Consider the following 22,387-nt stretch of genomic DNA (forward strand, 5'->3'; position numbering starts at 1 on the left):
AGGAAAAGGAATACATAGTTGAAGTCTCCTATAGAACACAAACAACACGATAGTATATTTAAACTCAACAGTATCAATAACCATATTAAATGAAACTGGTCTAAATAATCAGAAAAAGACTTCAGAACATGGAATATTAGCAGAGATAAAAAAGATCATTTCATAATGATAAAATATTGACTTCAAGAGGACATAACAATCCTAAATGTTTACAAACCTAGTAACAGAGCTTCAAAATACATGAAGCAAAAGCTGATAGAACTATAAGGAGAATAGTGAAACCCACAATTATAGTTGAAGATTTCAACACATCTCTCTCAATAAGTAGACAAAATAACAATAAAGGCATGGAAGACTTGAATAACACTATGGAACAAGTTGACCCAATTGACATTTATACACACTCTACTCAACAACAGCAAAGCAAGCATTTTTCTCAAAGGTGCATATACATCCACCAAGACAGATCATTTTCTGGGCCATCAAATAAGCCTCAATAAATTTTAAAGGATTCCTGTCATACCGAGTACCTTGATCATAACAGAATCAAATTAGTAACCAATAGCAGCAAGATTTCTAGAAAACTGTCATTTAAAAATTAAAGAACATAAGTCTCTATAACTCAAGAGTCAAAGAAGACATTTAAAGGGAAATATGAACATGTTTTCACTGATTTGAAAATGAAAATGAAAACATAACCTATAAAAATGTATGGGATGCAGCTAAAGTAGTGTTTGGAGGGAAATTCTGAGTACTAAATGCCTGTTTGGAAAAGAAGAAAGGTCTCTGTGTGGACTGAAGTGTGGCTTCCGGAAAGACAAGTCCACATCCTAATCACTAGAACCTTTGAATATTACCTTATTTGGAAAAAGAGTCTCTGCAGATATAATTAAGAATCTTGAGATAAGATCACCCTGGATTATCTGAGTGGACCTTCAACGTCATCACAAGCATCTTTATAAGAGACAGACAAAGAGAAACACATACAAAGGAGAAGGCCATGTGGAAATGGAGACAGACTGGAGTAATGTGTCACAAGCCAATGAATGCCAAAAGCCTCCAGAAGCTGGAAGAAGCAAGGAACAGAATCTCCCCAGAGCCTCTGGAGAGAGTACAACCCGCAGACACCTTGATTTCAGACTTGTAGCTCCCATAACTGTGAAAGAATACATTTCTGATCTTTTAAGCCTCTGAGTTTGTGGTAATTTGTTACAACACCCACAAGAAGCTAGTGTAGCCTCAAATCAATGACCTCAGCTTATATGTTAAGAAACTAGAAAAAGAAGAGCTAATTAAACACAATGTTAGCAGAATAAAAGAAATAGAAATGAGACCAGAAATCACTGAAATGAAAAACAGAAAAACAATAGAGAAAATCAAGCTGGGCACAGTAATTCACACCTGTAATCCCAGTGCTTTAGGAGGCTGAGGTGGGAGGATTGCTTGAGGCTAGAAGTTTAAGACCAGCCTGAACAACATAGTGAGACCCTGTCTCTACAAAAAAAAATTTTTTAAACTTAACTGTGCATGCTGGGGTGCACCTGTAGTTCCGCCATTCAGGAGGCTGGGGAAAGAGGATCTCTTGAGCCCAGTAGTTCAAGGCTGCAGTGAGTTATGATCTGGTCACTGTACTCCAGTCTGGGTGACAAAGCAAGACTGTGTCTCAAAAAGCAAAACAAAACAAAACAACAACAACAAACAACAACTCCCTCTCTCTCTCTCTCAGTTATATGTTAATGAAGTTGTACAAAATGAAAAAAAAAGTGAGAGGTTTAGAGTAGTTAAAAAGTAGGTTGTGAGGGGATAGGCGGGAGGCAGGAAGAAATTAGTTTGGAGAGATAGATTGGACTCTGTCCTATGGACAGGATTGTGGACTAGACTGGGAGAGCCTAGGGTAGGAATAAGAGCTAGACGATTAGGTAGTAGATGATGGATGGCCTCGATTGAGGCAGCCAACAGAGAGAAGAACTCGTGAGGAAGAAGTGGGGCTGGATTTGGGAAACTTCTAAGATGTGGAATGGAAATTACTTTATGACCAGTTGGATGAGGGAAAGGAAAAGGATATCGAGGTATTTGGCTTCAGAGCAGGTATTGAATTGTGTTCCCTTAAAATTCAGATGTTGAAGCCCTAGCCCCCACAATGTTACTCTCTCTGGAGATAGGATCTTTAGAAGGTATCTTAGTCCATTTATGCTGATATAACAGAATACCTGAGACTGGGTAATTTAAAAACAACAGAAATTTATTTCTCACAGTTCGGGAGGCTTGGAAGTCCAAGGTCGAGACGCTGGTACCTGGTGAGGGACTTGTGGGGAGGAACACTGTGTCCTCACATGTAAGAAGAGCAAGACTGCAAGCTAGCCAAATGTTTCATGAAGCCTCTTTTATAAGATCCTTAATCTCATTAAGGAAGAAGGACCCCTCATGACCTAATCACATCTTAAAGGCTGCACCTCTTAATACTACCACATTGGCAACACCAGAATTTTGGATGGCACATATGCAAACCCTAGCAGAAGGTTATTAAGGTTAAAAGAAGTCATAAGGGTGGGGCTCTAATCTGTTAGGACTCTGGCTTATGTAGAAAAAGATCTCTCTCTCTTTGCTATGCGAAGACATATCAAGAAGGCGTCTCTGCAAGCCAGTAAGAGTGCCCTCACCAGCAACTAAATCCTGCGAGGCTTTGATATTGGACGTTGCAGCCTCCAAAACTGTAAGAAAACCAATTTTCATTGTGTAAGCCACCCAGTCTGTGGTATTTTGTTATGGCAGACAGAACTGACTAGCACAGGAGCTTGGTGAAGGAGTGGGGTGGCAGGAATTGGGAGATGTTCATGCCATTCATCTAGATCAAGAACACAGGACAAGAAGCAAATTGGGACAGTGTAAGTTCAGATTTGGATATGTTAAGTTTGGCAGAAATTCACATAAGGAGGTAAACAACTGAAAGTACAGATTGGAAGCTCTGAACAGAGGTTGGCTAGAGGTATGGATTTAGGAGCCATCAAAAACAAGTGGCAGCTGAAGCCACGGGGATGGGTATACAGTGCAGGATGGGAGTTCAACCCTGGTCTCTGAGAAGAAATGTCCAGAGATGGAGGAAGAGAACCATGATAGAGTGGTGACTCTGCAGCCAATGAGAGAATTTCAGAAAGGGGTGATTAACATTGTCAAATGCCTCAGAGCACTGGGCACATTTCTAGGAACATGTCTAAGTATTTTGAAATGGCCCTTAAAATCGAGGAGCTGGCCGCGCACGATGGTTCATGCCTGTAATCCCAGCACTTTGGGAGACCCAGCAGGGAGGATTGCTTGAGCCTAGGAGTTTGAGGTGGCAGTGAGCTATGATTACACCACTATACTCTGGCCTGGGCAACAGAGAGAGACCCTGTCTTGGGGGAAAAAAAAAACAACAAAAAAACAGAAAATAAGGAGCTTATGGTCTACCTAAAAAGAACACAAACACGTGGCAATTAGGAAATCATTCAATTGGGATGAATTGCTTACTAATGTAACAGAAAATTGTAACAGAGATTATCCATTTATTCTGCACACATATATTGAGCTCCCACTATGTGTCAGACATTTAGTTGTCAGAAGAGGCAATTGGGTTTTTTAAGAGAAGGGTATGACTTAGTTGTGGGGCTGGAAAGAATGATTTCCTGGCTAAGTGTAAAAGAACAAGAGCAGAGTAACATGGGCATATTGGCTGGGATGGGTTTGGGAGGGTGGAGAGGATCTGGTTTTGACCAGAGTCCAAAGAAGGGGGAATAATTTGGGGGAAAGCCTGCCTGAGTGAATTGGTGCCATAGAATGGAGAGCTGGAAGGCACCCACCGAGTGTAGCTAGTCATGGAAGTTTTCTTACTCCAATATTTTCTAGGGGTTATACTCCTACTGCTCCAACACAAGGCAGAAACTCGTGTCAGGCTATCAAGCTAATAGGGCCACTGCTCCTCCAGAAAGGACATGCAGCAAGTACAAGCTACTCCATTGGTCACCAAATATGCCTCCAAATGCCCTCTGACATGGATAGGACATTCTGATAACGAGATTCCGAGGCAAAGCATAATTAAAAGAGGACTTTAGGCATAAGAGCAGCTTCCAAGCCCTGATCTACACTTGGGCTCTTTCAAATAGCAGGTGCAAGGAGACCGGATGATCCAAAGAGTCAGTCATAACTTATATTGAAACCAATAGACTGCCTGACATATGGTCGGGTGGATAGTCAGAATGAGCGAATGCGTGGAGGATGTACTACCAGTCTCTGACCACTACCAGTTTTCCCTAGACCGGGACCTAGTAGCAAAGCTTCCCCGAGACCGCTCTACGATGGCAGTTCTCCAGACGGCTGCCGGAAGAGGGCGCTGCGGCTCGCCTCGGTCTGCAACTTTCAGCCCACAAGTCCTAGGCAGCGAGGGGGAATCCAGCCTCCGTCAAGTCCCAGAAAACCTTAGGCCTCGGAGATTCCTCCTCCACCTTTCCCCCACCCCCACCCCACTGGCCTGGGATCGGTACTGCGGCCACCGAAACTGCCTGGGACAAGTGTTGGGGGTGTGGGGGAGACGGGCTGGGGTGGGAGGTTGGAGAGGAGGAAAGGAGCGGAGGAGGGAACCCCAGCGCTGCTGGCAAGCCCGCGGGAAACGCGAACACCCAAGGCCCAGGGGCTCACACTGTTGGGACTGAGATTTGTTGGGGAATGGGGGGCAGAAAGAGCTATAGGTTTCGACTACCTGAAGCTGAATGAGGCTGCACCGGTCCTGGGGCGATAACAGCCGCGCCGCCACCAGGATACTTCCGGAATCTGTCCTTTAATTATCTGGAGCAGCTGCGAAACTTACCTTAGAGCCTCACGAGCCCTAGAGCGCCTCGGAGGGTGTCCCCGCCCCTTCCGACGGGGGCGTCTGGGGGATTCGCCGCGGAGGGCGGCAGCTCGGGCCTCGCAGCGTCGCCTGACCGCTTCAGGCCCATGCTCCCACCTCCCGTCTCCGTCTTGGTTTACTCGCAGTTCAAAGGGGGCTGCTGAGCTCCCGCTGCTCTCTGCTTTGTAACCCGCTCCCCAGATTCCCTCCTACCCCAGGCCTCTTCCCGCCAGAGGGCGCCCCTGGAGTCGGTGAAGGTGATAGGGGCTCTAAACACAAAAATTCAAGACGAGTTGAATCTTGGCTTGAACTACATGACAGGAAAATAGGCAAGTTTGGAGACCACAGGTGTTAACTTCTAGTGGGGCTTGACCCGACAGAGGAGCAGATTCTTCAACACCAAAGGCCTAAGGGCCGGACTCTCTTCGGCTGACTCTGGCCCGCATAGATGCGCCCTCGCCTCGCATTCCCTCCGCAGGGCACGCCTGTGAGGGAAACTGAAAAGCAGAAGCCGCGCTCGGATGTCTCGGCGCCCCGCTCCCAGCCTGCCCACAGGCCACGACTTGAGAAAAGCGTTCCCAAAAGGAAAGTCCCCTCAAAGACTCTAGACGGTCAAGTCGGGAGAGGGAGCAGTAGAGGGATCATTCCTTCCACTGCGTCTATGAAAGCCAACTGTCTGCCCGCCCCGGGCTCCAGCGGTCCCTCCCGAGGCTTTCGGTTCTGGTGCCTGAAAAAAGCAGCGCAGAGGGGGCACTGCGAGACCCCTCCAGAGAGAAATCATCCCCCGGAGGCATTCCTCAGATTTTGGGGTTGCGGAGCAGCGACTCCCAGCGCCCATTTGCACTCCTGCCTTCCGCTCCCTGCGCCTGGTTGCCTCGATGGCACTCGCGAGCCCAGCTCAGCCCAGCCTAGAAGCCTGTGCCTAGCTATGGGAGACCCGCGGTAGCAACTGAGAGGCCCAAGTGCTTCTTGTCGAAGGTGGGAGGCCTAGATTCAGTTTCTATAAATCCAAAATACAGAATCAGAAGGAATAACTCCTTCTGTTAGCGACTTTTGTGATCTACAAACTCAGGCACATGATCTTATCCTGAATTGTTTGGATCCCTAGCACAAACCAGGCCAGTACACAGGGCAGGTTGTGACCATTTTTTACACTCAGGAAACAGGTGCTAGGAGGCTGTGTTTTCTTAGCATTTCTCGAGGCACTGGGTGGGGGTGGGGGTTCAAAGATAAAAATGGGGCTCACTCTCAAGGAGGGAAGCCAGAAAACACTGGTTTACTCTGGCTGTGATGGGTGTGACTCCAGGGTGTGGCAGGAGCCCACAAGGGGGGTACTGCACGGCTGGAAAGAGGCAAAGCCAGGGTTCAAACCTAGGACTGACTTCTACTCAAGGGCTCCTCTCACGACCTTGGAACGCTGGGAGATCAAGAAATGATGCAAAAACACACACATAAACCTCCATTACAACCCTCTCTATCTCACTGGATCCTGCGGTAACATCTGTCAGAAAGTAACTACATATTATTTGGGTGATTTATTGTGAATGTGTAAGCTCCGTGTGAGTAGGAGCTGCATCTAGATTAAGGCTGAATTTTCAGGCCTAGCATAGTCCCTGGCACAGAGCCCTAGCTGAATAAATACTGTTGAGTGAATCAAAAATTGTGATAAAACTTGAAGCAAAATAACACTACCAAGAGGCAGAGTCGCTCAGCGCCCTAAAGAGGAGTGGAGGACCACAAAGGGAGTTAGAAAAAGCAGTTGTGGAGTGGGGCCGTGAGACAGGAGGTTCCTCCTCACAGTTCCACCCGGTCCAAGCTACAGACCCCAAATTAGCCTTCTGTATGAGCCCTCTGTTCTTGTCTAGCAAAGTAACAGTGGGGGGAGAGAAGGGAGTTTCCCTGTGGCCACGCTGGTGTAAGCAAAGGCTGATGGCTATTCCGCGCATCTAGGGCCGATCCTGGGCCTGCGCCCCCTCGGATTCCCGGCCGAGCCGCAGCCAGCGAAGCGGAGCGTGGTCGGAATTGAGGCAGCGCCAGGGAAAGCTCCGCGAGGGGCCAGTGTTGGGCCCTCCAGGGGCCTGCCCTGACCGCTCCCCACTGTGCCCACTCCACCCGGGAGCAAGTTAGTTGCGGGATAAAGGAAGACGCGCAGACTTCGCGAACTGGAATTGGGGTTATTCGTATTCATGGGGAAAAAAAATCACTGGTTTAGCCGGGGTCTGCCCTATTTAGCATGAGTCCAGGAGGCGGCGGAAAGAAAGGACGCTCTTAGGTCAAAAGGAGGTGTTTTGGGCCATGGGAGGGACTCTCGAGGTCTTTGCTTGGAAAAGCTCGGAAATACAGATATCCTTCTCTTCCCCAAAGGTGCCTTAGCCTCCGGGCTTATTTTTGGCAGTGCAGCGGTACTGGGGAAGAAGGCAGAGCCGCGTGTTGAGAAGGTTAGGGTAGGAGAGGTGCTGAAGCCTGGGCGGCAGAGCGCTGCAAAGGCCCAGGCGAGGTGGAGACGAGAGCTTGCTGGTGCGCGCGAGAAGCACCCCTGCAGGCAGAGGTTGAAGCGCCGTTCCAGTTGGTCCCAGAGTGAAGCGGGAGTCTTTGCCCGCCCCAGCCACTTCGAGCTCCGCTCCAGTTCAGCTCCCAGATTCGCCACCTGCTGCGCGGTTCTTGGGGAGCGGGTTCCTTGTCCAGAACCGGGAGGGGGGTTTCCTCGAGAACTGCAGGCCCGGTTGCCCTGGGACTCTCAGAGCCGGAGGCCAGGGAGCTGCCAGCCACGTGCGCCTGTGGCCTGCTGAGAGGTTGAAAAGCTGCCGAGGGACGAAGACCCAGGGGCTGTGGAAGATTCACCCAAGTCTTCCTTTTACTCAGGTCTGGGGACCTAAAGAGGGAATGGGGATCGTCATGATAATAACTACCGCAATCTTCAGTGCTGGCACTGAGCTGAAAAACATTCAAAGCTTTCAAAGCACTTTGATGTGCTCCATCTTACTTGAATCTCACAAAAACCTTGTGAAGATTGATCTCCATTTCTAAATGGTGTTGAGACTGGGAGAGATGTACAACATTCTACACTTGGTGTTTCTTAAACTTACCAACAACTATGAAATAATGGCGAGTCAGAGAAAGAAGCTGGGTGACAGGGAAACCCACCCCGCCTTCGCAATCAGACCCCATTCGGGACGCAGGCCCGGCCAGGTCGCGCCTACAGACAAGGTCTGTATTCAGCGTTGCCAGTTCTCCTCTGTGGTTCGCTTAAGCCCAGCGTCGCCTCCCCTCCTTGCTTAGCCACCACAGTAATCAATGCTCAGTTCGTCCGGTCCTGAGAGCGCCCCCCAGAGAAGCCCCTGGGAAGGAGGGGTAAGGAGCGGGGCTTCGCGCTGGTCTTTCGCAACACAAGCGGCGAGCCCGTCTCCCTGCGCAAACGTAGAGTGGCCTCCCCAGCACTGCCATGAGGACCGCACAAAAACGTGGGCGCAGGTGGGAGGGTGGAGGGTGCCCTGAGCTTTCTTTCGCCTAGTAAAGAAGGTGGGCTGTGAGAAAAGCCAACGTTAGTATAGACGTTGGCTTTGTATTGAGGGAGTAATAACACTCTTCAAGGAGAGGGCTGAAATCTTCAAAAACAAATAAAACTTTCTCTACTATAATTGCTATTAATAATTTTAAAAAGGGAGCCTGGATGAATTAAGTAGCTCAAAACTGCCTCTTCATCATCATCAGGAGCTCCCTCTCTACAAGGAGGGGAAAGAAAATGTGTAAACAAAAACTAAATTCGAGAAGCTCCCTGACCAGCGCGGTTGTCTTGGAGGTACCCGCTGGGCCCGGCCGAGGAGCGCTCTGCCCTCCTAGCCCCCGGCGCGCAGAGGAGGCTAAAACAACCAAAGAGAAAGCAAAACAAAAACAATAATAAAAACGTTTAAAATCCACGGACAAAAACCGGAGTCGGTCTCAAAATCCGCGCCGTTCAGGGCTCCACTCGGTAGTCGACTCGGCTGCAGGCCCCGGCCTGGTCCGAGCAACGCGGGGGACACCCCCGACTCCGCTGGGGATCGCAGCCCACAGCTCCCCCTCGCCAGACGCCCAAGGACCCTCAAGGCGCGGGGCCCACACTTGAAGCCTGGGAACGCGCAGACAGGAAACCCACTTCCTCCTAAGCAGTTTCTTGCTCGTCGGATGAGAGGCGCCCAATTGAAGCAGAATGATCCTCATCTACTAATATCCAGCTTGGCCACAAAGCGACTGGCCATTTACGCCACCACTTTAAACAAAGATATTTGGTTATTCCCGGGAAGCAAGTGCACTTTTGCATGGCTGAGCTGCGGGCGGAGGCGAGCCTCAGCCCAGCCTCCCGCCTGCTGAGCTTCCCGCACCTCGGCATTCGCCCCCTCCTGGCCAGCGCTCCCGCCGCCGGGGTTCAGGCTCAGTTCCGTCCGGCAACAGACTGGCGGGCACTCACTCCGCTCCCTGCCCGCGCCCTCCCTGAAGCATCAGAGGGGAAAACAGCGTGGCTCTGGGCTCGGGTGCTGGGGTTGTGATGTCCTCGGAAAGTCAGCTTCAGCCCCAGAACCCCGCGTGTCTGGGAGATGGGCGAGGGTCAGGGACACCAGGTTTGTTCGAGGTGGGGCAACTTCAGTGACGGACCCTCCCGTGAGACCCCTTCCCATCCTCCCAGCTCGGGGGGCCAGTGCTGTGTTTGCTCTGCCGGGGGTGGGGGTGGGGAAAGACCTGGGGGGAGGCGTGTTGGCGGGGGTGGCCCACTGAAAAACCACTGAGCTGAGGGGGCGGGTGGTGGCTCGGGGATCCGGGACAGCCTCCGGGAGGCAGTCGATCCCCTACTTAGCGCCCCCTCCGCCCGCTCGGATTCTCTCGGGTAGGGGGAAAGGGGGCGGGGAGCAGAGGTGTCCCTCTGACGGCGGCAGAAGAGAGGCAGACAGACTGACAGACACGTAGACCAACAGTGCGGCCCCAGGGTTCGTCCCCAGACTCCCTCGCTCATTTGTTGGCGACTGGGGCTCAGCGCAGCGAAGCCCGATGTGGTCCGGAGGCAGTGGGAAGGCGCGGGGCTGGGAGGCCGCGGCGGGAGGGAGGAGCAGCCCCGGCAGGCTCAGGTGAAACCCCCACCCCGTCCCTCGGCCCCCTCCTCCTAAAGACCTGTTCATGCCCAGGGAACCCCGACCGAATTGGAAAGTGGTTCCACTTTGTAACTCCGCAAGTTGGTTGCAAAGCAGCATTCACCTTCCTTCCTCCCAACCATCTCTCCTCCTCGGTTACTCCCCCACCCCACCTCCTGCCCTCCCCGCTCTCGGTTCCCTCCTCCTTCCCCACCCCTCCACCTCCTCCCCGCGCTCCGCTGGTACCCCACAAAAAATGGGGGTGGGGGTGTCCAAGGGAGGGGGGAAATGCTTTGGTTCTCGTCTCTGCCTCTCTCTCTCTCTCTTTGAGACCTAAAAATCCTGACAAGTGAAACTTAAAGGTGTTTACCTTGTCATCAGCATGTAAGCTAATTATCTCGGGCAAGATGTAGGCTTCTATTGTCTTGTTGCTTTAGCGCTTACGCCCCGCCTCTGGTGGCTGCCTAAAACCTGGCGCCGGGCTAAAACAAACGCGAGGCAGCCCCCGAGCCTCCACTCAAGCCAATTAAGGAGGACTCGGTCCACTCCGTTACGTGTACATCCAACAAGATCGGCGTTAAGGTAACACCAGAATATTTGGCAAAGGGAGAAAAAAAAAGCAGCTAGGCTTCGCCTTCCCCCTCTCCCTTTTTTTTCCTCCTCTTCCTTCCTCCTCCAGCCGCCGCCGAATCATGTCGATGAGTCCAAAGCACACGACTCCGTTCTCAGTGTCTGACATCTTGAGTCCCCTGGAGGAAAGCTACAAGAAAGTGGGCATGGAGGGCGGCGGCCTGGGGGCTCCGCTGGCGGCGTACAGGCAGGGCCAGGCGGCACCGCCGGCCGCGGCCATGCAGCAGCACGCCGTGGGGCACCACGGCGCCGTCACCGCCGCCTACCACATGACGGCGGCGGGGGTGCCCCAGCTCTCGCACTCCGCCGTGGGGGGCTACTGCAACGGCAACCTGGGCAACATGAGCGAGCTGCCGCCGTACCAGGACACCATGAGGAACAGCGCCTCTGGCCCCGGATGGTACGGCGCCAACCCAGACCCGCGCTTCCCCGCCAGTAAGTGAGGCCGCCCCACTGCGGGGCCGCGGGCTGAGCTCAAGAGATGAGGCGAGAGCCGTCCAGAAGGCGCGGCGCCGGCAGGCTGCGCGCTGGGCATCAGGGAGGGCGGCCCGGCAGCGGCGCTAGGGACTTGGGTGCGGGAGCTGGGGATGCTTCCCCCTGCTCGGCTGGGGATCCAACAGGCACTTGGTAGCGCTGGGGATCCAACAGGCACTTGGTAGCGCTGGGGTCCTGCGGTCAGATGCGGGTACTCGGCGTTTCCTAGGCGCGGTAGACTGGCAGTTCTGTTCCGCGCAGAAGACCTCGGGGAGCCGAGGGAAGCGACCCCGAGCTCAAGGAGCAGGGGCGAGCAGAGCGCGGAGAGGCTAGGCCCGGCCAGGAGGGAGGCTGCCCTGTTGCGAGGCACTAGAGCGCCCGTTCCGGCCCTCTCTCCAGCGGAGTCTGGGCAGGTGGGAGGACTCGCAATTCCAGAGGGGACTCTAAGGGGCCGAGCAGGTGCTCTCACTGAGGCCGACAGGAGAGAAGCCAAGAGGCAAAGCGTCTGGGGGCTCCAGCTTTTGGAAGTCAACACCCCCTTTCCTAAACTCTCCAAATTGGGGTCTACCGTCGGACCCCAGATCCCGGCCTGAGCCCAGTTCGCCGCCTGTGGCCAGCTAATCCCATTGCTCTGACCCGGGCTGGGCAGGAAAGGAGCAGAAGCGGCCTTTCCCCCAATGCGTCTTTTGGTTCGAAAGAGGGAACTGAGACTGAGGGAGGGTAGCCAGGGTTGAGGCTGTAAGCGCTCTAGTGCAGCCCTCGACGGCACGGCCTGGGTCAGGCGCTGGCAGTTCCCCGCGGATGGGCCTCTTGGGGCCCAGCGCTAGGCTGCCTGGGTCAGGAGGGCGCCGTCGGGTTGGGGCGGGCCGGGCGGGCCAATGGCGCGGAAAACAGGGGTGGCCTGGCTCGGCCTGGCCCCGGCCGACGCTGTGCGTTTGTCGCTTACAGTCTCCCGCTTCATGGGCCCGGCGAGCGGCATGAACATGAGCGGCATGGGCGGCCTGGGCTCGCTGGGGGACGTGAGCAAGAACATGGCCCCGCTGCCAAGCGCGCCGCGCAGGAAGCGCCGAGTGCTCTTCTCGCAGGCGCAGGTGTACGAGCTGGAGCGACGCTTCAAGCAACAGAAGTACCTGTCGGCGCCGGAGCGCGAGCACCTGGCCAGCATGATCCACCTGACCCCCACGCAGGTCAAGATCTGGTTCCAGAACCACCGCTACAAAATGAAGCGCCAGGCTAAGGACAAGGCGGCGCAGCAGCAACTGCAGCAGGACAGCGGCGGCGGCGGGGGCGGCGGGGGCGCCGGGTGCCCGCAGCAGCAACAGGCTCAGCAGCAGTCGCCGCGACGGGTGGCGGTGCCGGTCCTGGTGAAAGACGGCAAACCGTGCCAGGCGGGTGCCCCCGCGCCGGGCGCCGCCAGCCTACAAGGCCACGCGCAGCAGCAGGCGCAGCAGCAGGCGCAGGCAGCGCAGGCGGCGGCAGCGGCCATCTCCGTGGGCAGCGGTGGCGCTGGCCTTGGCGCACACCCGGGCCACCAGCCAGGCAGCGCAGGCCAGTCTCCGGACCTGGCGCACCACGCCGCCAGCCCCGCGGCGCTGCAGGGCCAGGTATCCAGCCTGTCCCACCTGAACTCCTCGGGCTCGGACTACGGCACCATGTCCTGCTCCACCTTGCTATATGGTCGGACCTGGTGAGAGGACGCCGGGCCGGCCCTAGCCCAGCGCTCTGCCTCACCACTTCCCTCCTGCCCGCCACACAGACCACCATCCACCGCTGCTCCACGCGCTTCGACTTTTCTTAAGAACCTGGCCGCGTTTAGACCAAGGAACAAAAAAACCACAAAGGCCAAACTGCTGGACGTCTTTCTTTCTTTCTTTTTTCCCCCTAAAATTTGTGGGTTTTTTTTTTTTTAAGAAAATAAAAACAACCAAGCGCATCCAATCTCTTAAGGAATCTTTAAGCAGAGAAGGGCATAAAACAGCTTTGGGGTTGTCTTTTTTGGCGATTCAAATGGGTTTCGCACGCTAGGGCGGGGCACAGATTGGAGAGGGCTCTGTGACATGGCTCTGGACTCTAAAGACCAAACTTCACTCTGGGCACACTCTGCCAGCAAAGTGGACTCGCTTGTAAATACCAGGATTTTTTTTTTTTTTTTTTTGAAGGGAGGACAGGAGCTGGGGAGAGGAAAGAGTCTTCGACATAACCCACTTGTCACTGACACAAAGGAAGTGCCCCCTCCCCGGCACCTTTGGCCGCCTAGGCTCAGCGGCGACCGCCCTCCGCGAAAATCGTTTATGTTTGATGTGAACTTGTAGCTGTAAAACGCTGTCAAAAGTTGGACTAAATGCCTAGTTTTTAGTAATCTGTACATTTTGTTGTAAAAAGAAAAACCACTCCCAGTCCCCAGCCCTTCACATTTTTTTATGGGCATTGACAAATCTGTGTATATTATTTGGCAGTTTGGTATTTGCGGCGTCAGTCTTTTTCTGTTGTAACTTATGTAGATATTTGGCTTAAATATAGTTCCTAAGAAGCTTCTAATAAATTATACAAATTAAAAAGATTCTTTTTCTGATTAAAATCCTCCTTTTTGTTTGGTTTTGATTTGGCTTTAAATGGCTTTGAGGGCGGGGGCTTGGGAGGATCTTGTCTCTGGTCTGATGAGATTCAAATTGTTTGGGTTTGAGCTCAAAGGATTCTGAGCTGGTTAAGGAGGTAAGGAGGCCAGGCCGAGAGTCCTTGCCCCACAGGAAGAGGGAGTTTTGTTCTTCCTTAGAAATTGTGTGGAACCAAACCTGGAGCAGTCCTGAGACTGCAGTGGAGGACCGAAATACCAAACTACTTCCACCAAAAGGGAGAGGGAGAGAGAAAGAGAAAGAGACCAAAGAATTCATTTTCTGAGTCAGGCTTCTGTTGATAGGAGTTTCAGAAGTATCTACTGTGGTCTCACAAACCTGAGCCAAAGTTTTAAAACAGTGAGAGAGGACACCCATTTTAAATAACTCTGAGTGAGTTATGGTTTTTAGCGAATGGATCGCCTCTGTAGATTTGAACATCAAATCTTTATTTCTAATCCGTGGCTGAGCTCCTTCACAGAATTCGGTGGGAGGCTGTTTTCAAAAGTGAGGAAGTCATTCTGGGGTCTTATTTCTGCCCTAAAACAGGGATCCCTCTCGGGGACCAGCAGCAGACACCCACAGCCCCTGCTGCTTTTGGCTCCTTTGGCCTCCAATGGAGTAACACTGGGTGACAGGCCTGAGGACGTCCCAGGAAGGACTTTGTGAGCTGAGATTTCACTCTTTGTTGTACCGGTTTTTCTCTCTGGGATCCTAAATTTTTGTAGTAATGAATCTTTCTCCTGTTTGCGGTTCGTCACCTCCCAGCCACTACCTCCCATGCCAAGCAAAAAAAAAAAAAAAAAATCATTTTTGATTCCTTCTTCCAACCTCTAATTTCCTGGTTTCCTCAGTGCTTAGCGTTTGTGTTGGGAGACCCATCAGGGATGAGAGGGAGGGGAGAAGGAATGGTTTTGAACATAGAAAAACTGTAGTCCCTGGATGGGCTGTAGCCCCTTCCGGGTCACCCTTGCCAAATCTACCGACGAAAGGCAGCTGAGCCAGCTGAGCGAGCTGCGGACAGATGCCCCTCCCAGCACTTTCCTCTAGGCCTGGAAGTATTGGATTATGGGCACTTGATTCTTATTTGGCATGTACTCACTTCTCGCCTAGATTTTCAACTTTCTTTTTCTTCCTTTCTTTCCCTCTTTCATTTCATTATGTCTGCATCTCTTCCCAATCCCTCCCTCCCGCTCCCCCACCAACAGCTTGTGAGGAAAGCAGACTGGCCGGAGTCCTTGCTGCGGTCCCAGTAGTCCTCTTTGTTGACTTCCTGGAGGCTCCTCTGGGGTGGTGCCTTAAGACTGGGGGCTAGGCCGGGCTTTCTCCCTCAGAAACCTGGGCCTCACTGCTGAGATACAGTTTCCAATATCCAGAGGGACTCGAAGATACCCAAGAGGATGGTTGGGTCTAGTGAGTGTGCTGGTTGAAAGGTGGGGAAGGGTGATTTTAGCAGGTCTCACATTTTGGAAAACAAACAAAAACCCGTAAAGTTTGACCACTTGCGTTGGAATGGTCAGCTGTGGTTCCGGGACCAGGAGTGTAGGTGGCTAAGGCACCCAGCTCAGGCCGTGCGCTGGGGACGTGGATACTGCAGCTGCTGTTTGGCTCTAGGTCCGGATCCCACGGAATTGGAGCTTCGCTAAACCTGCCCCAGCTTAGCCCAAGCCCGGGTGGGGACCTGGCTGGCAGTGCCCGGCTGTGGTCCAGGCGGCTGCCCCGCATCCCATTCTAGCCGGGAGCAAGCCTTTGGGAGTCACAATTTTAGTATGCTGTGGTACCTTCGGCCTTATCATCTTTGCAATGGATGGAGTTTCCAACAAATACATTCTTCTCGACGTCTAGAGTCGGCATAGTTTGAAGTCTGTTTACTTGTCCCGGGGAAAGGTGAACTCAGTTGGGTTTGGGGACGGAGACAAACAGGACTTCAGTCTCTTTCTCCCCATCAATCACGCTAGCTCCATCCGCTCCCGCTCCCGGCTAGGGGACTTGTCGCAGCTGCAGGAAGAGACCTAGAACGCAATCTGAAGCTTTTCATTAGGGAAATAGGTGGCGCTGGGAGCAGTGCAAGAGGGTTCCGCAACCTGGGGACACCCTCCGCCCCTACAGCACCGTCGGCTTCTGGAAAGCCGACTGTCCTCCTTTCCGGGAATCTCCTGCATCAACTCATGCCCAATTTCTGGCCTCCCCTCTCGGAGAAATCGGCATTCTGAGGATGCCCTTGGCACTGAGGTTTGGGAGCAAGTACAGTTCACCCCGAGATCACTGCGAAGCTTTGCCTCCGCCAAAGTACCCTACCAATCCCTAGGCCCCAACGGCTGCGAGGAGTGGGGGAGATTTTGCACACTGCACCCCCCCTTCCTCCTCTCCCCACCCCCACTTCGCCATGTAAACACGAGGACTTTCTCGAGAGCCTTGGAGAGCCGCTCTAGTGGCTTCGGGCCCTGAAACCCCAGACTGGGCTTGTTTGATGTTTAGCATCCCAAAGCGGCTCCCCACCCTGGCCCCAGCCTGGGAACTGGGAGCTGTGGGCAGGAGAGGAAGGAAAGCAGCTCTCTCAGCTAGCAAGGGGGTCAGGGACTGGGCCAAGCTCAGAAGAGGGGAGAAGAGCGAGACAGATATGCTCTGAGTAGGGGAGACAGGGATCCCGGGCTATTGCGGCTACCAACAAGGGCACACACTGCGGTCCTCAAGGCCAGGAGGCGGAGGGGGGCAGGGAATGCCTCAGCCAACAGGGCAGGGGCTCGGCCCTGCTGCTGGCCCGGTGGGAAGTAGCCTGGGACCCAGCGAATGAAATCCGAGTCAGGCCCGGGCAGTCTCCGCTAGAAACGCTCTGGGCGCGCACTCCTAGAGACGCGGATGCCCCGGACGCTCCAGACCTGTGTCCCTGTAGGAGGCTTCTTCCCGAAGCTTAGAGTTTGGCCTTTCATAGGGAAAGACTTGCTCGGGAGCCTTCTAAGGAATTTTAAATCTTCCTGGGCCAGGGCTAGGGAGCGAGCTCTAGTGACAGTGTCTTGGTTTGGCATCCAACTCTCCAATTTTGAGGCCGCAGAGAAGAATTCTCAGACTTAGAGGCCGCACAGCCTTCAGCGCGCTCACCGCGTCCAGGCGTCAGCGAGGGGCTATCTCGAGGCGCGACTGCACAAAAGGTAGCGCGAATCTCTTCTCAGGCGATCCAGATAAGAGGAAATGAGAGCGGGGTTTTCTGACTTCCAACTCATTAGGGACCAGGTAAGGTCAATGCTTTCTCTATTATGTCTTTATCTTAAAAGCGGGTCAATTTAAGATAAGGGAAAAAAAATCCAGGATCTGTGTGAACCGTGCTGATAAAGACTGACCCCTTTTCTGAACTAAAAGCAAGCCAGGCAGACATTCATTTTCTATAAACAAGAGAGTTGTTAGAAGCTGCCTTGAATTCTGATCGTGTGTCTCCAGACATCGCTCTCCCTGCCCTGCTCCCCACCCCCCAATTATTAGCGTGAGGAAGCGGAGTAGACGATTTTATTTGTGGAAAAGTAGGAAGCCTATTGGGAGATGAGAATCTGAGATGATATGGTTCTCAGGCATGGGCTACTGGCTTGTTTAGTTCAACTAGGACTTTCTTTTCGAATGGAAGGAAAGTGACAGACACCGGTATTGGGAGGGAGGAGGCTGAATGTTTTTTCTGCTGATAGATCCTGGTTAGGAGACGCTGGACACCACGTTCCTCTGGCTCTCCCTGCCTTCCTGGCTGGCACGTTCCTCCTCGTGCAGTTGTGTTTCTGAGACTTCAGGCCACCCTCTGTGGGGCCCAATTTAGTAGCTTACCTCAACTTGGAGCACAGGAAAGTTTTCTGGTGCCCCTTCGGCCAGTTGCTTCTAGAAGGAGTCATTTTCAGTCACCATCTCTGGAAAGTTTGTCCACCCAAGCTGAGGGAATTGGATATGGATGGGAGTAGATGAAAGTAAGTTTTACTGAAGGGGGTCTGCATGTGCCCTTATCCTCACCTCATGTAGTTGTGTTTCTGAACTTTCTTTAATGAATCTCAAAGGAATGGAGAAAGAGCAGGCTCAGCAACTTGGCAGCACAGCTCTTGCCTCAGCTGAAGCCATAGCTGAAGTGGCTGGCTGCATTTCTCTCTGATAGTGACCTAATGCCCAACTTGGTGGGCATCGAGGCATGATCCTGGGTTCCTGTGCCTCTTCTCATTTGATAATGTTTCCCGTTTGACCTCTGCTACCTAAGCATTTATTACCCTTGTTATTATGAGTTGTAGCCAAGTTTTGGAAAGGGTTAGATTTAAATCCGTTTTGCTGTTTTGTCTATTTTTGTTATTTGTAGAACACTTTAACATAAATTGATCACAGTGCTCTGCCTGAAATATAAATAAAACATAACATAAATGTAGCAGGCAAAAGGACTTGTTAAAGAAAACTCTTGCCTCCCACATAAAATCCACATCTGATTCTGCTTACTCTGTAAGTGATTGCACACAGATTTCTATGTATTTTATATGTATGTGTGTAAAGAGGTATATATACATATGTATCTATCTTATACACACGTATATATAAATATCGATCTATCTTACACGCATATATTTATTTTATAAGACATTCAAAAGGAAAAATTGTAATACAGAATTCTCAGAGATTTTACAGAACCCGTTAGATGCAAGAACATTGAATAAATTCACTACCTCAATTAAGGTGTCTCATTAGCTTCCCTGAAAAATTCAGATAGACCAAAACCCTTTAGTTTTACCCACTTTAAGTCAGAATATTTATTTATTGTCATGTGAAACTCTGGATAACTAATTATGTTTTAGGAAATATTGAAATTTTTTCCTAAAGAATTTGAACTTGGTGTCTGAGACACAGCTGTGGATAAGACTTCTTGAGGCATTCTATAACAAAAAAGATATTGTCCCTTGCTGAACTTATCCACCTATAAAAATCATGGGTATAAATACTACTGCCCTGGGACAACAACAGCAACAAACAAATGAAAACTGTTTCTGCTCTGCATTTGTTGCAAACGTCCTCTTGATTTCAGCCTTTAAGCCTTCACATAGTAGTGGAAATAAGAATGCAGGTCTGAGTGTTGTCTGACAGCAAGGAAAAAGGCAAACTTTTTTTCCTCTCCCCTTTCCCCTCTATTTCACATATTTCTAGAGATTCCAGTCTTTGATTGTTAGACCTTGCTGTTAGTAACAGCAGGCTGTTGGTGGAGTGTTAAATATTCTATTTCTAGAGTATTGGTGATTGCTGATCATTCATTTCTAAAAAATCAGAGATATCAGGCCATGAATTATCTTTGGATATCCTTCCCCTTTCCAACTGTGCTCTGGATCCAGTCTATGGAAAATGACCCACAACAGGTTGGCCTCTACCTTGCCTGCATTCTCCCTCCTAATGCTACTGCTCTAAAGGTCCAAAGCTCTAGGAAAACAAGACTTTATCTGGCTCACGTGCTACTGATTTACCTGATCTCTCCAGCACACACGGGGCCGAGTGCGCGCGCGCAGAAGAAAACCTGGGAATTACCGTAATGACACGAAGAGGACCGAGAGCTAGTTCCTCTGAGCTGACTACACGCTCTGCCATAAACCTGGAGACTCAGTCAGTGTCTAAAGGAACTCGATATACCTATGTGTAAAGCGAACCTTCCAAAGTTATGGTCCCAACAGAGGCTTCCAGAGCATTCGATCTCTAAAGAGACTTGCGGCGACAGACTTTTCTAGAGGAGACTCAAGCCGCAGAGGATTAAATCTCTCTCTCTGCCTGGCCACTTGATGGTGCCTCAAGGTCTGCAAGACCTGGGTTGCAACTAAGGGCCTGGGGGGGGGGGGGGGGCTGTGCAGTGACAGCTTCTTCCTTCCCTTCTGATTCTACTTCAGAAAGAATTGCAACTCTCAAACCACTGTGGTGAACACAGCACACATTCCTACTGCAAGCCACAGCAAACAGATGTTGTATCTAGTTCATCACTACCCACTGACCCGGCAGTATTAACTGAAATGTTGATTACTGCTCCCTGGCAGTACTGTTCCCTGGCAGAACTCCTGAGCCTGGGCCTGGGTGCAGTAAACTTCGGAAGTGCTGCATTGTATCATACCTACAACTCACACAATAGATAAAACTCAGACATCTCTCTACACATCTACATAGTCCATTCACTTCATACTGAAATCAAACAGAAAAAGTTTTTAGAAATATTTAAAAAGCCAACCCACTCATGGCCATCATTTAGCACTGGGTGGGGGTAAAGAGAAAGAGACACCCTTTGAGATATATGGTAGCATGCAAACATGTTCACATTAACCTTCCTGTATTAACCATTTTCTATCAATTACAATGCCACATCAACAAAATTAGTTGTTGAAAATTCTCAACATGGCTAAATACTTAGATTGTATTGGTGGTGCACCTGTGAAAGCTAGTTGGGGGCTGTGTATGTGGTTCTGCTCACTGGAAAGACAGAAGAGAGAAAGGCGGCTGGAAAGGAGACTGGGAGAAAAGAGAAACAACTGTTCCTGCTGAAAGTGTGTGGGCTTCTGAGGGAGGCTGCGGCAGCTGAGAAGTGCTGGTTATATATAGCTAGGTCAAAGTGATGGAGAGGTGGGGGTGATGGTGGATGACTGTTTATATACTGTGCCTGTGGTGTTTGGGGGGTGATCCTAGAGGGAAGGGCCTGGGAGACGGCTGGGAGGTGGTGTGTGTACCATGTCTGAACTTTGGGTCGGTAACACAATGGCAATGTAATTATCTGGCTGAAACATGCTCAAATGGCAAAAAGTTGCAAAATAGATCGACCTCCCAGAGAAGAGACAGAGCTGGTTACAGAGGTCTGCAGCCATCATCCTTTTTTCAATACATTTTAAACAAGAGGATCTAGCGAGTGATTCTGATTCAATACACATAATCAGTTTGCAAGTCTTATTTCCATTTGAAAACAGGGCCATTTGCAATCATAAGAGCCGGACACGCTGAAAGATACTGAGCGCATTCCGAGCAGATGATGGGTGACAGAATCTGTAGGCAAGCACTAAATATTTTCTTCCAGCTTCAGACCTTGGGCATCAGTCTTCGGTCCCGAAGTATTTTAAACGGAATATTCCTGTTGAATATATAATTTAATTGCTTAGGAAATGGAGACTTCATGGTTGGGAGGAAAAAACCGGCAAGAAACGTGACAGAGAAGCCTTGTTGATTGTGCTTCACCGCGGTACTGGTTAACAGTCATTTAATGAAGAGTCTACCCATTGGGTAGAAGACTTGATGGAAAAATTGAATTGGTTTTTAAGGGAATGGCCGCCAGAAGGGGTTGCCGGAGTTAACATTCTCAGGCTGGAGCTGCGAATCCCTGGCTGGGTGTGGCCAGGACTGGCAGGGAGTCTGCGGGGCCTTCAGGGAAGCCCAGGGACAACTCTGCGACCTCCCAACGACGCCGCCAAAGACCTGGGGGCCCCTCGCGGCCCAGCTGTTCCAAATGGGTTGCCAAGTGTCTAAACTAGAAGTGTGGGCACTTGAAATCGCGAGCTGTCTTAGGGTCTCTCGCTGCGAAAGTTTGATTTCCAGGACCAAGAGAAGCAGCTGTCCCAGGCGCTTAGTTTCCTGCCCCGCAGCCTCATCGTCCCTGCATCCCCCACCTCTCAGTCTCCCCAGTCCCAGTCCTTACCCCGCCCACCCGCGGCCTCTCTCCCGACACCCAGCCGGCAGCCTGGCTCTCGGCCCCCGCCCGCCCCGCGTCCCCGCGTCCTCACGTCCCCGCGTCCCCACGTCCCCGCGCCCCGCCCGCCCGCCCCGCTCCTGCCCAGGCTCTTCCTCCAGTTCCCGCGCTGGGAACAGCCTCGGCCGCGCGCCCCTGCGGACGCGGCCCCCGATCCCTCCTGGAGATCACACTGGCAAGTCTGGTGTGCGGAAGAGTAGAAACTTCCCGGGAATTTAGATCCCAGAATATACAAATATTAGTTCACTAGGTCACGACGATGATGCAAACTCCAACTTGTAGGGATTTAAAAAAAAGATCTTAACGCACAATCTTTCTTTGTACAAATAAACGAAACCAAACAAAGCCAGCGAAGGACTGCTGTTTCTCTGGGGAATTTTCTTAAGGAAAAGAGAGATTCCGTCTCTGCCCAGATACCAACATCTAACGAATTTTCTAGGAGACTGAAACTCAAATTAATAATAGTATGTGCTTAATGCTAATTCCATTTTTATTTCAAAGGGGGGTAATTTATCAGCCTCTTCAAAGTGGTGCCTTGTAGGCAGGTGCTGTGCTTTTGGATATCCTTGTAAAGCATTTTTGCTTCTGGGAAGATCTCAGAAGAACCAATAGATAAGGTGTGTGTATGTCGGGGGATGGAGGTGGGATTCTTTACAGCTCATGGCCCTGCCTGTTCAATTTCATGCAAAACTCATTCTAAAAGCCCAGAGTTCTCTTTAATAGGGGCCAAATGGCAAGAACCCCAAAGATCTAAATATTTCATTCTTCCTCCCTATACCTCCTTCACTGCGCCTTCCACCCCCAGCTATAAATTCTAGATTTTTTTTTTCTGTCTCTAGAACCCATCCTGTGGATAATTGAGAGTGACCCAGAGGCACTAATCTGCCCTGAGGTGAGGTGGGGGTGGCAGTGGAGGTAAGGCCTCCCACAAGCTCCCTGGTTCTGCAAACTGGGAGGACAGAACTCCTACAACTGGCAGGAGGTGAGGGGGATGCTG

The 22,387-nt window shown here is 51.4% G+C and overlaps 2 protein-coding genes and 1 long non-coding RNA gene across 6 annotated transcripts in view; 2 read left to right on the plus strand and 1 right to left on the minus strand.

The window, feature by feature from the left end:
* Positions 1-7,027: 7,027 nt before the first annotated feature.
* Positions 7,028-10,437, minus strand: LOC117069799. Its single transcript, XM_033188234.1, has 2 exons — positions 10,334-10,437; positions 7,028-7,733 (listed from the first exon to the last, which is right to left on the minus strand). The coding sequence occupies exons 1-2, from the start codon at positions 10,345-10,347 to the stop codon at positions 7,301-7,303; spliced, it is 447 nt and encodes a 148-aa protein (XP_033044125.1). The 5' UTR covers positions 10,348-10,437; the 3' UTR covers positions 7,028-7,300.
* NKX2-1 (NK2 homeobox 1) lies at positions 7,789-13,645 on the plus strand. 3 transcript variants are annotated; one of them, XM_033188232.1, is made up of 4 exons: positions 9,606-9,960; positions 10,401-10,545; positions 10,643-11,028; positions 12,016-13,645. In XM_033188232.1, exons 3-4 carry the CDS (start codon positions 10,656-10,658, stop codon positions 12,756-12,758), a joined length of 1,116 nt encoding a protein of 371 aa, XP_033044123.1. In that variant the 5' UTR covers positions 9,606-9,960; positions 10,401-10,545; positions 10,643-10,655; the 3' UTR covers positions 12,759-13,645. The 3 variants fall into 3 exon arrangements, with proteins under 3 accessions (XP_033044124.1, XP_033044122.1, XP_033044123.1); XM_033188233.1 differs by lacking the exons at positions 9,606-9,960; positions 10,401-10,545 and adding an exon at positions 7,789-9,459; XM_033188231.1 differs by lacking the exon at positions 10,401-10,545 and having other exon boundaries at positions 9,604-9,960.
* A 2,451-nt stretch (positions 13,646-16,096) lies between these two features.
* The window catches only part of LOC117069801, a 45,370-nt gene continuing 39,079 nt past the window's right edge, over positions 16,097-22,387 (plus strand). For both annotated transcript variants that reach the window (XR_004431667.1, XR_004431670.1), the window contains exon 1: positions 16,097-16,910. This is a non-coding gene — a long non-coding RNA (uncharacterized LOC117069801). The remainder of the gene's footprint in view (positions 16,911-22,387) is intronic.

The sequence above is a fragment of the Trachypithecus francoisi genome, unplaced genomic scaffold (genome assembly GCF_009764315.1).
Source record: "Trachypithecus francoisi isolate TF-2019V2 unplaced genomic scaffold, Tfra_2.0 Lachesis_group3, whole genome shotgun sequence".
In the NCBI taxonomy this organism is placed as follows: domain Eukaryota; kingdom Metazoa; phylum Chordata; class Mammalia; order Primates; family Cercopithecidae; genus Trachypithecus; species Trachypithecus francoisi.